We start from the raw sequence: 16,371 nt of genomic DNA, 5'->3' as shown, positions 1-16,371 counted from the left end.
TTTGGGAAAATGGTACCTTCCAGGCTGCCCACGGCTAGAAAGTCTGGAGGACAGTTAAAGGGGGAAGCGGGGCTGGGTCAGGAGGCTGATTTGGGTCGAGTATGGGGGAGAGGGGCAAGGGTTTCTGGGGTGAGACCCAGGCATGCAGGGCAGTGTTGTGGCGTGGGTCCAGCCACTAGGGGGAGCGTGGGTCTGAGGCCGGCCTAGGTGGACTGCAGGCCAGGAGAGCTAGTCAGCCAGACCCCATGTCCCCTGCAGGCCTGGGAGTGAGGCAGGTTAGCTGTCGTGCGCAGAAGAAATGGGCACAGGAGAAGAAATGGGACTGGACATCCATCACACACTTCCTTCTTCCTACCTGTGTGGGAGCTCGGAGGGAGCCCTGTCATAGAGCAAGTCTCCCTCTTCTCATGAACTCACCTGGGATCAGATGATCCCACTCGGGTGGGCTCCCTGCTGAGCAGGGCCAGGGGAAGTGCTGGTTGGAGGTTGGCAGAACCCGTGGAAGAGGATATTGCTGAATGCGGAGAACTTTCTTTGGGTTCAGCGGGGGCGGGGTGGGAAGGTGGGTTCTGTTTTTCTTTTTTTTTCTTTCTTTCTTTATTTTTTTGAGGTCAACAGCCCTGAAAATAACTTTTTTTTTAATTTTATTTTATTATGTTATGTTAGTCACCATACAATACATCACCAGTTTTCGATGCAGTGATCCACGATTCATTGTTTTCGCCCTCCTTAATACCCATCACTGGGCAAACCCATCCCCCCAGCCCCCTCCCCTCTAAAACCCTCAGTTTGTTTCTCAGGGTCCATAGTCTCTCATGGTTCATCTCTCCTTCCGATTTCCGCCCCCGCTTCATTTTTCCCTTCCTTCTCCTAATGTCTTCCATGCTATGCCTTATGTTCCACAAATAAGTGAAACCATATGATAATTGACTTTCTCTGCTTGACTTATTTCACTTAGCATGATCTCCTCCAGTCCCATCCATGTTGATGCAAAAGTGGGCTATTCATCCTTTCTGATGGCTGAGTAATATTCCATTGTATATATGGACCACATCTTCTTTATCCATTCACCTGTTGAAGGGCATCTCGGCTCTTTCCACAGTTTGGCTATTGCGGACATGGCTGCTATGAACATTGGGGTGCATATGGCCCTTCTTTTCACTATATCTGTGTCTTTGGGGTAAATATCCAGTAGTGCATTGCTGGATCATAGGGTAGCTCCATTTTTAATTTTTTGAGGCACCTCCACACTGTTTTCCAAAGTGGCTGTACCAACTTGCATTCCCACCAACAGTGTAAGAGGGTTCCCCTTTCTCCACAACCTCTCCAACATTTGTTGTTTCTTTCCCTGTCCATTTTTGCCATTCTAACTGCTGTAAGGTGGTTCTCAGTGTGGTTTTGGTTTGAATTTCCCTGATGGCTAATGATTTCTTTTTCCCTGCATCCCCTGCCCTTTCAGGGTCCTCCTGCAGGGGCAAGGTGAGCCCAACCTCGGGCTCACTACAAAGGAGCCGAATGTGGTCTCAAGTCCATTACCTTCTCCCCCATCTGCAGACATAGGGCGTGGGTGCAGGGTGAGCCTCTGGGCAGGGCAAGAGCAGGGCAGGACCAGGACAGCATGTCCTACAACCTCCCATGGAGGAAGGGGCAGCAGGGTGGAAAGGCTTTGAACAGGAGCCAGGAGAGGAGGGGCGAAGGTGCAGACTCTCAGCTCCACGAGCGGGGAGGGCTGGGAACCTGCTTCCAGGGCTCAAATATGGAGGCGGGAGGAAAGAATGGCTACAGAGCACATCCTCTCTATCTGTGGGAGGGAGAGGTGGCCGCAGGTGTCCAAGGTCTGTCTGGGGCCCACACTGAGATCCTCAGGTGGGAGGTGTTGAAGGGCTAAGCAGCTGGCCAAAGCTTCTGGCTGAGTCTGGAAGGCAGACTCTGGTGTTAACCTTTTTAAAGGGATTTACCTGGGCACCAGCTCCTGAACCTCCCGCCATCTCTGGGCCTCACATTCTAGGAGGGGAAGACAGGTCCGGTGATAAAGGCACCCTTTCCACAATAACAAATCACAACCTCACACATGCCGCGTCAACTATGACAGTTGTTAGGAACGTGAACCTGTGACATATGCACAGAAGTATTCTTGTATGGAGGTATGGCAAATGTTCACAGTCTTTCTCAGATTTGGAAGCACAAAGGGAGTTTTATGTACTTCTTAGGAGTTTGGTGTGTTTCCACAATTTCTGTTACTTCTATTCCAATAGAACGTTGTTCAAAGTTGCCTGGATGAACACAGGAGAGAGACACGTTGCACAAAGTTTGGAATTCACGGCCGATTGTAATCCCTGGTTGCCAGATCATGGTGCAGGAGCATCTTCCCAGCCAGAACACGGGGTCCTTTGCTTCCAAGCATAAGCTTGGTTCTCCCAACTCAGACCCTCCGGACTTCTATCCATGGATTGGTGCCTGTGTCTCACACATTCCAAATGCAAGACTCATGAATGTGGTCCCTGTGGAAATTACTTCCCAGACAGTGGCTCATAAGTCTTAGATCCCAGCCAGGCTTGCGGGATGCCCTAGTTTCAGTGGGAGTTAGTTTGTGAATAAAGTCTCTGCCAGGCAGAGAGAGATCCTTTTTTTATTTTATTTTTTAATGGAGACAGACTTTTTCTTACCTGTTCTCCCTTCCTCTCTCCCCACAGTCATCTCCAGCCCTGGGAACCCTTCTCCAGATTGTAAAGAGAAGGAAACAGCATGGTAGAGTGGAAAGATAATGGCCCACCCAATCAAACAGATATGCACCTTGTTCCCTGGGGAAAAATACTTCCTCTCTAAGTGCCCTTGGGATTCAACTGGAAGATGAGGTCAATTCTTTCTAACCTATGTGATTGTTCAGAGAATTCAAAGAAATCAAGTGCATAACATATTCAAAGAACATTTGACACTAAGTAGGGTCTTCCTGACCATTATCCACATGTGAATTTCTTTTTATATATATATTTTTTATTTATGAGAGAGAGAGAGAGAGGGAGAATGAAAGCATGTGTTGCAGGGGGAGGGTCAGAGGGAGAGGGACAAGCAGACTCCCCCAGCAATCGGGGAGCTCGACATGGGGCTCGATCCCAGGACCCCAAGACCACGACCCGAGCTGAAGGCAGATGCCTAACCAACTGAGCCACCCAGGTGCCCCTTCATATGTGAATTTCTTAAGTCCTAACAACTACATCTGATAGACCTCTGGCAGTCCTTGTTTCCACCTGTGAGGTCCCAGAGGCACAGAGAAGGGAGTAACTTGTTTAAGACCGCATAGTAGGCAGGTAGCATACTTAACCTTCCATCCCAGATGTGCAGGGGAAGATTATGTGGGGGATCACACTTGGGGTAGCCTGTGTCTGGCTCTGTCTGGGAATGAGTCCACTCAAGATAAATGGGCCCCACCCTCACTCTTCTCCCCAAGACGGGAACCTGCCATTATCAATGTCTGTCTTTGTGGTGACCACCAACCACAAGGTAGGCAAGGAGTGTCATCCTGTGAACTGGGAATTAGGGGCTATCTGTATGGGGGCACTGTTCCCTTGTGCCTCTCAGGTCAACCATGCCAACAGTGCATGCATGTTTTCCTCAGATAGTTTTGGTTCTCATTGGTGCAAGGCCTCTTTCTAGGTGCTGAGGAGAAAGCAGTGAACACAACACAGAAATATCTTGCATTCACGGCACTTTCATCCTTGAGAGGGGAAAGAGACAAACATAAATAAGGAAAAGCCTTCAAATGACAAACCAGGTTAAACATGTGGGAGAAAACAGGAAAGGGACATGGCGAGCATGGTCAGGGAGTTTTGCACATATATACAAATATTTCCTGTTTACCCATGAGTACATTGGCGAGTCTCACTAATCAAGTGACACTTAGTAGATGAAAGAGGGAGGTACAAAGGCAGAGAACTGAAGGGAAAACTCCTTTCCAGGCCTCCCTGCTCCTTTCCTTCCCTCATACCCCATTTCTAGTGACTAATCCAAATATGTCTTCCTCCCTCCCCATCACGCCCAGTGTGAGTCTCTCCCACTGTAGCCATTTCTGGTCTTTGTCTCCCTTGGACAAATTAATGAATAAAGCTCAAGGGAAACAGATCATCTAAACCTCTTCACCCCTCTTTCTTGAAGTGTCCCATCCATCTCTCAGAGGGGTGCTACACTGGGCAGTTGGACCACATCTGGAGTATCAGGCTCTGGTCCTGATGACCCACTTTGGCAAGGGTGTATACCGCTGGAGGTCACACTGAGGCCAGTGTCCAGGATGGTTCTACTTGAAAGGGACTAGGCAATTCCCTCACAGATGCTCAGTGATCCCAGCTTTGTCATATGTGAAAGGCAGTCCTGTGGATATGGGGTTAGACACGCTCTTTGTAGGCCAACATCCAGAACTACAAGTGAAGTGAAGAGGTACTAGCGAGAGAGATTCTCTGCCAGTGTTAATTAGTACCTTATGCTAGATCTAATACAATGAAATGGGGTGTCTGGATGGGCTGAGTTCTAAGTATCTGGAGGAATGCAAACGCAGACAGGATGTACCCTCTTCTGGGAACATTGTAGAGAGGATTCAGGTGGCTTGATCTGAAATTTATGATTCTGTGATCTAGTGGGATGCCTGAGGGCAGGTGATGGGAATAAATAAAGCTGGAGCCTCCCACTGGGACCCTCTCAGGAATGGGCCTCAGACTGTTGCAGTTGCTTCTGCTGGGCATATTCACATTGGTCTTCATGGATGAAGGTAAAGCCTGGTAAGGGAGGCAGTGATGGGTGGTGAGAGGTTATGAGGGGAGAAAAGGGAGATGGTTTCTAACCTTGACTTTTTGGGCTGCTATAAAAAGGCTCAAGGAGAATTTTTCTTCTTCTTTTCACAGAGGACGGTGGCTCAAAATCGAAATATATGGTGCAATTGGTTCACAGGTTTTGGATAATGCCACAATGAGAGGGGAAATTCCTGATTTTTTCAAACACTGTCTCTCTACCCTCCCTGACTATATTCTACTCTCCTTACTCACTGCTCTTGTGTCTTTTTTCTGCTCCCATTCTTGGGTGAAGGGGGAGAAGGCTTGAATCCTTAGGGTCATGATTGTTACCAGATCAAAGGAGTAAGGACCCCTGGCAGAAGTTGGGAAAGGTATCAACTTCCTTCTTATGAGGTCTACACCTCACCAGTGTAAATGTTGACAGATGGGGCAGGCTTCTGAAGCAGAATTACTTTCCCTAGCGCTCTGCTTTCAATCTTTTCTCTGTTTCTTTAGGGATTCGATTTTGCCATGAATGTGATTTATTTGATGGATTCAAATGCCGTAGTCACATGAAATGCTGCTGAAAGTTTAATTTATTCCTACCATACAACAGGAGTTGTACCACAGAGCACTATTACTATGGGGATCGAGTTACAGGTAAGTGGGGATTAAAGAGAGACACAAGACATTTCCAGTGGTGCCCACCTTCCTTGCAGTCAAGGTGTGGAGGGAAACTGAGACCACAGGAGAGACTGGGGAAAGTGGAATTCTCCATACACCCACCTGGGGTGGAGTCTATGTGGGACACAGATGCCTTTTGCCTGATCCTGTCCAGAGAGACCTAGATGAGATGTAGGCACAGCTTTGGGGCTCATTCCCATCCACAGAAAACCAATGAGGTTCTGGAAAGACGTTATTGCTGGGAAGACGGTTTGATTAAGCAAGGTGATCACATTTGCTTTTTTTTCTCTCTTTAGGGAGATATGATTCATTTTACAAAACTGTCTTGTAAAGCTTGTGAAGCGGGAATGTTCCAAGTATACCATGACTTACTGAGAGAAACACATTGCTGCACTAATAAACACATGTGTAATACTGGAAAGGATAATTTGGATAAGTCAATGCTGTATGGAGAAAATTTAGATTACCTTCAACATGATGAGATCCAACCAAAATAAGTTAATGGTGAATGAAGTTAAACTATCTCTCCCAGTAATCTTTGCCCTTCCCCTACACAATGGCAACATAACCGCACATTATCTCAAAACGCAGACCCTACTCTGCACTCTGTCCCAGGAGATCTACCCATGGGAGCTCTGTATTTCCTGTGTCAGTGCTTTCATTAAGAGGAAAATGGGAACACCCATCTCTGCCTTCTGCTTGGATTCTCCTGTCTTTACCACTTGATACCGCTTGATGATCTGTATGTAACTGTCCTTAAGTTCTGATGCTAAATCTGGGGTAAAATCTCTGTCAAAGGGAACAAAGTATTTTTCTAGTATAGCTTCTGAGTAAAAATCAAGAGAAGGCAGACTGGATAGAAATAGGGACAAGAAATCACAGGAGATTTTAGAAGAAATATTTGAGAGAAGGATGGAAGAGGTATTTGGCGGAGGGCAGGAAGGGCTTGTATTAAGCAAGGGCTTGAGAAAGTAAATGTGAAGTGAGAAAACTCGAACTTCCACAAAAGGAATAGTCAATGAACTAGACAAGAGAGTCTTTGTGCCTGCATCATTTTGGGGAAACTGTACCGACCACAGCTACACCTGACACACAGCCCGAAGCTACCATGTTTCTAATGATCTTATCTTGCTTTCATGACCAAAGCCAAGTACATCAGAATAAGCACTTGGCCTCATTGTTGACCAACTACTCTGTCTCCTGGCATGTGAGGAATACTCTACCACCCAGTTCTGAAAAATACTTAAATGTTACCTCGCATTCAGTGAACTCATTGATAAAAAACTGAGTGTTTACTGGCACAACCCTGCAACAGATTATGTCAAGGGGAGATGAGTTTCAGACTTCACTGTAGTGTTCTAACAAAAATAATAAGCTATGAAATGACAAAAATGAATCCCTAAATTATTGTTCACTCATTTTAGGTTAAACTTTTCTTTTACCATGTTTGCCTTCCTATGTGTTAGAATCTACAGAAACTATTATATTTCTTTTTTAGCTGAATAATTATATATAAAAATATAATATTATCCCAGGTTTAGTAATTTCCCTCCTGATCCAGGCTTATAATTGCTTATTGCTTTCTACCACATTGTATTTGCATAGATATAATAAAACATTTTAAAATACAAATTAATTTTGAAATATTTGCAATATATGTATGCTGGGATTTGCCCCAAATTGTGTCATGTTAGCAGGCATATTATACTTTAGCATCTTGAGGAGAGAATCTGGTAGACCCTTCCATTCAGGGTTGGTTAGTTCATTTATATGGATAGAATGGAGATGCTGGCTGTAGATTCCAACAATGAAGGGATTCACAGAGGCATTACTATGATGTGTGGTTAGTGCCTAGAATGGCCCCAAACCAGTCAAAATTGGAAACTTCAAATGAGAGAAGAGAAACAATATAGAAGGTGAAGAAGGTGACCAGTAGCAGGAAGACTAGCAGATAGACACTGAGTGATACAGACAGAAGGAGACTCACTGGCACAATTTTATAGCTGAGTTTGAAGGGAAGCTTCATAAACCATTGTGGCAAAATCCCCAGAGCTTCCTCATACCCAAACTGGCCCTCCAGGTCTGATCTTTCGGAGCCCGTCCTATTATGTTTCCCATCTTGGATTTCCATGAGATTCTGACTCTCTTATTGCCCCATTTACGATACCCCATCACCTCCTAATTTTCTTGCCTAAATAGAGTACATCTCTGTTCTTCACATTTTGGGGGGAAAAGGGATAGGAAGTAGAGGAAACAGTGAGGGAAGACAGACCCTGAACATGTACCCTAGTTCTAGATTCCAGTCCAGAACACTCGTTCTGGCCAAAGATTCCTTACTTGGTGGCAGACTTAGACTGGAAAAATTGATCAAAGGAAGACAAACCAACTCTATGGAACTAGAAATCTGGAGGATTATTAATAGTAGGAAAACAGGGTTTCTTTTGTAGAAATGTGTGTAAAACCATAGAAGCCCAATAGAAATGTGTTCATGATCGACAAGTTCTCAGAAAACCACACCTCAAAACTTTTGTTCTGCTCACAAATTTTGCACCAGTCATGGTTGGACTGAAATACTAGGAGACTGGCTCCAGAACCTCATATAGAGATATGATATATTCTATATTGATATATTATATGATCCGGGGCTTACTATTTGATCTCATGTTTTTTATGGACAGAGCTCTGAAACAACTGCTGAATATTTCAAAATATGCCCTGTAAGTATTCAACGCAGACGTATGGATTGCCTGATTTATTCTGAGGGTCCTGCTAACAGTGACAAAGAAAAACTGGAAACATGAACATTATTTGTACTCTTTCAGCACTTTGGGTGCATCTCTCTAGTTATAGTTCTATCACAGATTGATGAGGGCAGGAAAACCTGCCCACTGGCCCTCAGGAGGAAGAAATAGCCTCCGGAAGAACACAGTAAGCCACGACTAGGAAAAGGCTGTGAGGCTGGAGGTTGAAAGCACCTGCCTTAAACTTCTTGGGCTGATTTTAAATCTTTGCTTAGGACCATCAAGGTAGGACTGTGGTCTTCCAGTTGGGACAAGGTAGAGACGGCAGCATGGTTTATGAACCTCCACAAATCCCCTTACCAGTAAGGCAGAATAGCTAGGACAGCAAAAAGAAAGTGCCATACACCAAAGCAGGATCTGCTAGGGTGGCCTGAAAGATCTCAGAAATATAGAAAATATGCCACTAAAATCCCTCCCACAAACATAGAGTTCCATTCTGAGGAAGAAAGGAACAGTCAGTAGAAATGAAATCGAGCAGGGTAGCAACGAGAAAGTTTTAAGAGAAAGTCTGAATCCTGGTGGGAAAGGGGATGGCAGGTAGCAAATCTCGGAAATCACTGTAGAGGTTGCTCTAGAGAGATGAAGAATTTTAACTACTTCCCTTTCAATGCCTTCAAGAGATGAAGTTAGGAAGGCTCCCCCCGTCCACCGCCAGCCCAACATGGGGATCTTCCCGGAAAAACATTTAATTTGAGCATGTATGACACAAAAAAAAAACTGCAAATAAACCCCATATAATAATGTTATGAGATGAGAGCGCTGAACACCATACTTACAGAAAACAAAAGGATGTCAGAAAAATATGACTTCAAAATGGATAGAAACTCAACATTTCAAAGTGCAGCTACAAGAAATGAGGGAAATGATAGAAACTATGAAAAAGCAGCACAGAAAAACTCTTTAAAGATTTATTTATTTGAGAGAGCGAGAGAGAGAGAGAGAGAGAGAGAGAGAGTGTGAGTGCGTGCATGCGCGCGCGTGCACGTGTGTGCGCCCCCCCATGCACGCACACACGCGAATTGGGGGAGGGGAAGAGGGAGAGAATCTCCAGCAGACTCCCCGCTGAGATCATGACCTGAGCTGAAACCAAGAGTCCAACACTTAACTGACTGAGCCACCTACGTGCCCCCAGAGGAAAAAAAAAAACAAAAACTTTTTAAATGTTCAGCTTCCTTCTCTAAGAATTCAATCTAAAAGCCATTTTGGGGGCGCCTGGGTGGCTCAGTCGTTAAGCATCTGCCTTCGGCTCAGGTCACGATCCCGGGGTCCTGGGATCGAGCCCCACATCAGGCTCCCTGCTCGTCGGGAAGCCTGCTTCTCCCTCTCCCACTGCCCCTGCTTGTGTTCCCTCTCTTGCTGTGTCTCTCTCTCTCTGTCAAATAAATAAATAAAATCTTTTAAAAAATAAATAAAATAAAAGCCATTTGGGCTGAGCAAGGTAGATCTCCATGAAGGAGGTTACTGGGTAAAGGCACAACATAGACGATTGGAAGCCCAAGTGGGTGAGGACAACGTCCACGCACTCTGGTGCAGATTGTCAGAGTCTGCTATGGCGAGGAGGGTGTCCCTGCTGAGTGCTGTGGTGGTAGATGTGGGTGAACCTGGGCAGTTGGTGACTGAGTGGATTAGGCAGGTGCCGCTTGGTCCAGTTGGTCATTGGAGTCCAAGCTGCGTGAGGAGGGCAACTTGTGTGGTGGATAGCAGTGGCAGGCTGGTAAGGAACATTGAGATGTAAGTGGGGCGCATGGTGACCCAAAAAAGGATTTGGCACCTGAAAGTTGCAAGGAGGGTATCTGCACATGGGGGTAGCCTGCGGGGGGGATGCTGGAGCCCGAGGGGGTCAGGTGGTGGCGCTGGGAGCTTGGTCTTGTACAGAGGGGAATAACAAAACAAGAAAAGTATTGAAGATAATAGGAGCCCAGTTTCTCAGCACTCTAGAAGGGATTTATAAATATGGCAAGAGAAAAAAAACTAGAATAAATTCTAGATGGAAGTGCGCATGTGTGTGGGGGGGGGTGCACACACTTGCACGTGTACCTACACATATGTATTCTTCGACTTTGGCCACGGCGAAGCCCTAAGGGCAGTGACACTCCAGTAGCCATGTGCATACCTAGTACCCCAATTTTGGTTTCTAAATAACTTTCCTGCTGAAAAGAAGCAGGGCTTCCTAGAGGGAAAGTGCCAAATGAGCCTGGAATATTTGGCTGGGGCAGATATAAGGAAATGTTCCAAGAACGATGAAGAATATTGAAAGGACACAGTAACAAGCTTGAAGTGACTCTTGCTGACCAAATCTAAACATTAAAATATGTGCGACAGTAATGAATTATAATCAGTTCAACAAAAATAGGAAAATGAGCTTATATTTATATAATCAAATAAATAGGCCTCATCCTACCAGTTTCTTAGAAATCAGTCTCCATCTGTGTGAGCATGCCCACTCCTATTTTTCCCGGGGTGCTAGAACCATACAGAGTGGAAAGCCTGAGTGTGCGTGAGCTGGGGTAGGGGGAGGCATCTGCTCACGGGCACAGCTCTGAACACAGGTTACTGTTGAGATGTCCAGTGGCCAGACTCACATGCCTTGCTCAGATCTCACCGATTTCAGCCTCTTCCATGCCATGTTAGACACATGGGAATATTTGTGTGGCTGCTTCTGGTCTCATCTCCTTGGAAGTATCCAGCAGCTCTTCCGAATCTAGGGACTGATGCCTTCCTGTGAGGTTGCCAGGCAAGCGGGGTGCAAGTTACTATCTCTAGACCCCCTAGATGCCCTCTTCTCTTCTCCCACCCCCAACCTCAAAGAGAGTCTCACTTCTAGAAGGCAGAAAAGCTTTCTCTCTTCAGAATTCCTGATGCAAATTCTTTTCTAAGCTCTACCCTTCTCCTCACTCTGGGAATCGCATTCGTGAACAAAATTCAGGAAGACCCAAGCTATCTCTTTTCACTTTGCTACTCCCCTCCCCACGAGGCCAGGGTGATGTGCTTTAGTGGGAGTGTGATAAAAAGGATAATATCAGAGAGAAACATTTAAAAAGAAAGAAAGAAAAGAAAAGAACATATCCTACCACAGAAAGAAGGGGGAAAGCCAGGAAAAGAATTGACCTATTCTCATCTCCCTTTGTTTTTTTGTTTTTGTTTTTGTTTTTTGAGAGAGAGAGAGGGAGCATGTGATGGGGGGTGGGCAGAGGGAGAGGGAGAGAGAGAATCGTAAGCAGGCTCCATGCCCAACCCAGAGCCCGAGGCAGGGCTTGATCTCAAGACACTGAGATCATGACAGGAGCTAAAAATCAAGAGTCAGACGCTTAACTGACTGAGCCACCCAGGCATCTCTAGTCTTCTTATTCTGAAGCAACTTCGGTACACAGTGAAAGCACTAGGTTTCGTAAGAACCTGCAGGAGACATTGGTTTTACTCTCAAAGTGTTTTGTTTTCCCCCCACTCCATCACCACCACCACCAGGGACTAAGATGGAAAATCTAGAAAAGGAGAGGATTTTTTCTTACATAGGCAGAAGGCAGGACCACGTGTTTGCAATCCGAAACGTGGCTTTCTAGGAAATCACTGGGACGAGGCTGAGGCAATAATGTCATCCAGAGATTGGAGCCCCCAGAGGACTAGCAACATCTACAGGGTTTCATTGCAAAGGTCATAGCCCCTGCAGCACCTGAACTTCACCAAGTAGACACTCCATTTTATTTTGTCCACATTAGCACAGTTTTTCAGGCAGCCCATGAAGGTTAACCACAGAGTCCCATCTTCTGCAGGAGGAAGAAGAGACAGATTAGCAAATAGGCTTCGGCAAAGAAACTTCTTTCCAGCCCCTACCAGCCGACAAGAACAACTTTGTGTGTAGTTCAAGTCTCTGTTATTCAAACATGCAGAACTGCAAGATGTTGCATGTTGAGGCTTCCGGGAAGGAAAGCAGTGGCAGAATAGTTTGCAAAAGTTCTTGGGGGTGGGGAGGTGATAACAGAAGCAACGGAGGATTTCCAAAGCTGAACGTTTTCAATGGAGAATCTTAACACTGGTTTAAGTCAGGGTTATAAATGCCAAGGGTTCGCTTAGCACAAACCGTAGAAGAACCAAGAGGGCCATTTAACCCGTGTCTATTGCTCACATTGGCCCCTCTATCTCCACAGTTTAAAACCACCCCCATGGAGGTGCAGGCATGGACAGACAAGGAGCTGCTCTCCCCACTCCAACAAGCACCTGCTCTCCACTGACCATATTGTGCCTCCCCTCTTCCTCTCCACCCAGTCTCCCTGCTTTCTGCAGGCTTCTCAAAATACTGGTACCGTAGCTATAGATCCCCACCCCTCGGTGACCACCTCCATCCATTTTTCTTTTCTTTTTTTTTTTTTTTTTAAAGATTTTTATTTATTTATTTGAGAGAGAATGAGAGAAAGCACATGAGAGGGGGGAGGGTCAGAGGGAGAAGCAGACTCCCTGCTGAGCAGGGAGCCTGATGCGGGACTCGATCCTGGGACTCCAGGATCATGACCTGAGCCGAAGGCAGTCGCTTAACCAACTGAGCCACCCAGGCGCCCAACCTCCATCCATTTTTCATGATGGTCTCTGACAGGGGTAGAGAGAGATCAGGCATCCCGGGGCTGGGGCTGCCTGGGGCAAAATACGGTCCCTGCTTTTTCCTACGGCTCCTACGGCCGGTCAGCTTCCCCCGTCCCCCAACTTACTCTTGAAAATCCTCCCAGTCGTGCAACCCTCATCTTCTGTAGCAGTGCATATTCCTCTGCCTCTGGAACACCTCTCTCCTGGAAACTGCAAGTGGCACATCCTACACTGAATGATTTCTGTCATTGGGGCCGGGAAACCAGGAATAGAAATGAGAGGCGATCTCCCGCTGCCACGAGAAGATCCGCCTCCCCTTTGAGATCGGAAGTCGGCCTGGAGTCCGGAAGGCTTGCCCAGAGGCCCGTGAAGTGTGGGCATCCGCCTCTATGAAGAGAGGCTAAGCCAGGAGAGGGGCGGGAGTTTATGGTCTCGGGAGATTGGGCTGGGAAAAATGGGAGGGGAAATAAAGGGGGCAGGGCAAGGCAAAGAACGAACTTAAGGCGGAGGTAATCAGGTCCTCTTCATACTCACTGAAGTAGTGGTTAGCATCAACAAATATTTCATGGACTGTGCCGGCAAGAAAAAACAAAACCAAATCTGCAATTTCGTCCGAGATTCAGCCCTGCGCGGGGCCCCGGCGAGGCTTGCCGCACACGGGCTCCGTCCTGCGCGGTTCACCTGGGGCCACGCTAGGCTCTTTCTGTCCCTCCAAAGCCGTGGCACCTGCCTCCTGGCATCTTCCTTTCAATTCCCTTCACCTCCGTGGGGACTCGCGGATACCCTACCCGCCCCTACAGCACAGACCACAGGAGAAAGATGAACGCAAGGTCTATCTCTGGCTTCCTTTCAACACCCAATGCCCGCTCTGCCTGGCTCATCTCCTCCCTCCTCCCGTCTTCCCCCTCCCACGCCATGATCTATTTCTACTCACTTGAGTGTTCGCTGTCAGACAGTGACCCAGACAGTACTGTTGGGGAAAGAGATACGTGCTCAGCAGACCTCATTTTACAAACCCCGCCTCACAACTTCTATGAAAATCTCAATCGCTTTATAATCCACTTATTTTCTCCTCTAAGGGGGAGACTAAGCCTCTGATGAAGGGATGTGATGCATTGGAGGTGAAAGGCATGGGATTAGAACGTTCATGAGGCTCCCATAAGAGCCCCTCCGTCATGGGAGCTCTGACCCATTCCCCTATCCTGGACACACCTCACCAACCGTCAAGGCTAGGGACTCACTTCTAAGGCAGCTGAGCAGCAGGGGGAGTCCCAAAAGCAAGGGCTTGTCCATTTTGAAAAGAAAAAGGAGCAGGTTAGGGCAGGAAGCTGCCAGCTGCCTATTTATACCTCTGCCAGGCTGGGCTTCCCCAAGAAGGGTTAGGGGTGGGGACACTGCAGGAACGCTGGAAAGGTGTACTCCACTCCCAGGGAAACCAGTGACTCTGTAGTTTCTCTTTTTGGAGAACTGGGGACAAAAGGGACCCACGAGGTAAGTCCTGGACCTGATTTATTCCAGTCTGACCACCCAGGATGCCATGTTTTGTGGGGTTTTTTGTTTTGTTTTGTTTTGTTTTGTTTTCATAAAACCACACTGTGGGAGAAAACGAGGATAAGTCAGAGCTAGGTGGGTAGGATTCAGAGTCATCTATGCCAAGGTGCTCGTTAGAGCTGAGTCCATGAGCACGAATCATGGCAACACAGAAAGGGTGCCGAGCATAGACCCTTAAAAAGGCATACTTGTGGGGAGTGGAGAAGAGAGGTGGAAGGTTAGACTCAGGGACACTGACCGAGGATTCTCAGGAGGGGCCAGTTTCACACCCAGTCACTCTAGAACAAAGCAGACCCTGACACTGAGAGCTGAGGAGGAAGCTGCTTCCCATTCTTGGGAGTTTCCCAGAGGTTGAGACAGATTTTGTTAGGGGACAGAGGTCTGAGATTCCCCCTGGAGTGAGGGGAGCTGGTCCTTCCCACTTTGTGTCAGGCCAGGTATTAGGGGCAGGGGTTACCTCAACTCTGAGAAGCGCTAGGTATTCAGTCAGAGAGCTGGCTGGAGGTACAATTCCCATGGAAGGGATTGAGCTGGTGGATTCTAGGAACAGCCGCACCTAGTGTCTCGTTCTAAGTTTTCTGGTAGTTTCCTTCTGTTATTCCTATACCTTTAACAGGTAGGAGCCTCGTCTCTGCTGTCATCGCAAGGAACTGAGGGGAATGACTGTGCCTGTGCTTAGGGCAAAGCAATAGAGGGAGAGAAACAGCAACCGGAAGGAAGCAGATTGCAATGGGGCACAATTTAGGGCTACAGAAGCAAAGTGGGATCTTGGTCTAAGCCGGATGTTGGCTGAAGATGTAGGGGACAAGAGTGATGTGTGGAGGAGATTTTCTCCATGGTATATCAGAGGTTATAACTAGTTAACTGCTTACCCAGGGCACCTAGGACCCTGGTCAAGCTTTGAAGTGAGACCATTGAGTACTTATGTGTTCCTTACACACACACACAGACACACACAAAAGACATCACTGATTTTTGTGTTCTGCATATTTACGAACAGATCTCTCCCTTTCCCTCCTCCCATTGCCCTGGAATTTAGCATCTTCTCTTCCATCTTTACATTCCTTTCTCTGACCTTTTGAGCTCTCCCTTCTTTACCTCCTAGGAATTCCATCTTTCATTGTTTGGCTAATGGTAGCCCACAAGAAAGGAAGAAATGCTCTCTTCCTCCGCCTCATCAGAAACTGTCTCTTCCCCTGATGACACTCCTGTGCTACGATTATACCACTTTTCCTAAAGCAGAATTTTCCTCTCCCAGCCTTAGTGATCCACCTGGATTCCTAGCTTACAGTTGAACCCTATTTTATTAACTTACTTTTCTCCGAAAGTCTCCTCAAATTCATATTTCCAGCCTGAGTAGCCCATAATACCTGATTTTCTTACTGGGCCCCCTCTTCCTTTTTTCAGTGCCCCCAACTCTCTTCTTATCCTCCTAAGGCAGCCCACATAATTCATTTTATGTCATATATTTCAGACCTATGACTTCACAGTATTCAGGAATGAATCCCTTTTGCTGATTGCCCTGAAATTTACGTAAGTCGGTCACAATCCCTTTGTTCATGATGCTCTCTCTTCTCACCACCACAGAGTTCTGGGGGTCCAGTCGTTAGTCCAGAAGAGTGTCCCAACTACTCAACTCTGAGAGTGACTAGGTAGGTGGCCAATTGTGTCTTTGTGTGTATAATTAGAAGCTGTTTCGATTATGTACTAGCATTTTTGGTTTGCATCTCCAATGATGCCATGTAAGACAGTAAAAACAAAATGTTTTTTTGAATGGAAATTCACTTTCCAATTCTAAGGTATCATTATTTTTATTTTTTTAAGATTTATTTATTTAGAGAGAGCGAGCCTGTGCGTGCATAGCAGGGGGAGGGGCGGAGGCCGAGGGAGAGAGAGAATCCTCAAGCAGACTCCCCACTGAGCACAGAGCCCGATGCAGGGCTCCATCCCAGGACCCTGAGATCACGACCTGGGCAGAAATCAAGAATCAGAAGCTTAAC

At 46.7% G+C, this 16,371-nt stretch overlaps 1 protein-coding gene across 1 annotated transcript; it reads right to left on the bottom strand.

Annotated features, from left to right (window-relative positions):
* Nucleotides 1-11,875: 11,875 nt before the first annotated feature.
* On the bottom strand, nucleotides 11,876-14,113 carry PATE1 (prostate and testis expressed 1). Its single transcript, XM_035008752.1, has 3 exons — nucleotides 14,031-14,113; nucleotides 12,946-13,106; nucleotides 11,876-12,009 (listed from the first exon to the last, which is right to left on the bottom strand). Exons 1-3 carry the CDS (start codon nucleotides 14,111-14,113, stop codon nucleotides 11,876-11,878), a joined length of 378 nt encoding a protein of 125 aa, XP_034864643.1.
* Nucleotides 14,114-16,371: the final 2,258 nt, after the last annotated feature.

The sequence above is a fragment of the Mirounga leonina genome, unplaced genomic scaffold, assembly GCF_011800145.1.
Source record: "Mirounga leonina isolate KUSES-001 unplaced genomic scaffold, KU_Mleo_1.0 Mir_153, whole genome shotgun sequence".
NCBI classification, from domain to species: domain Eukaryota; kingdom Metazoa; phylum Chordata; class Mammalia; order Carnivora; family Phocidae; genus Mirounga; species Mirounga leonina.
This window is presented reverse-complemented; position numbering and strand designations above follow the sequence as displayed.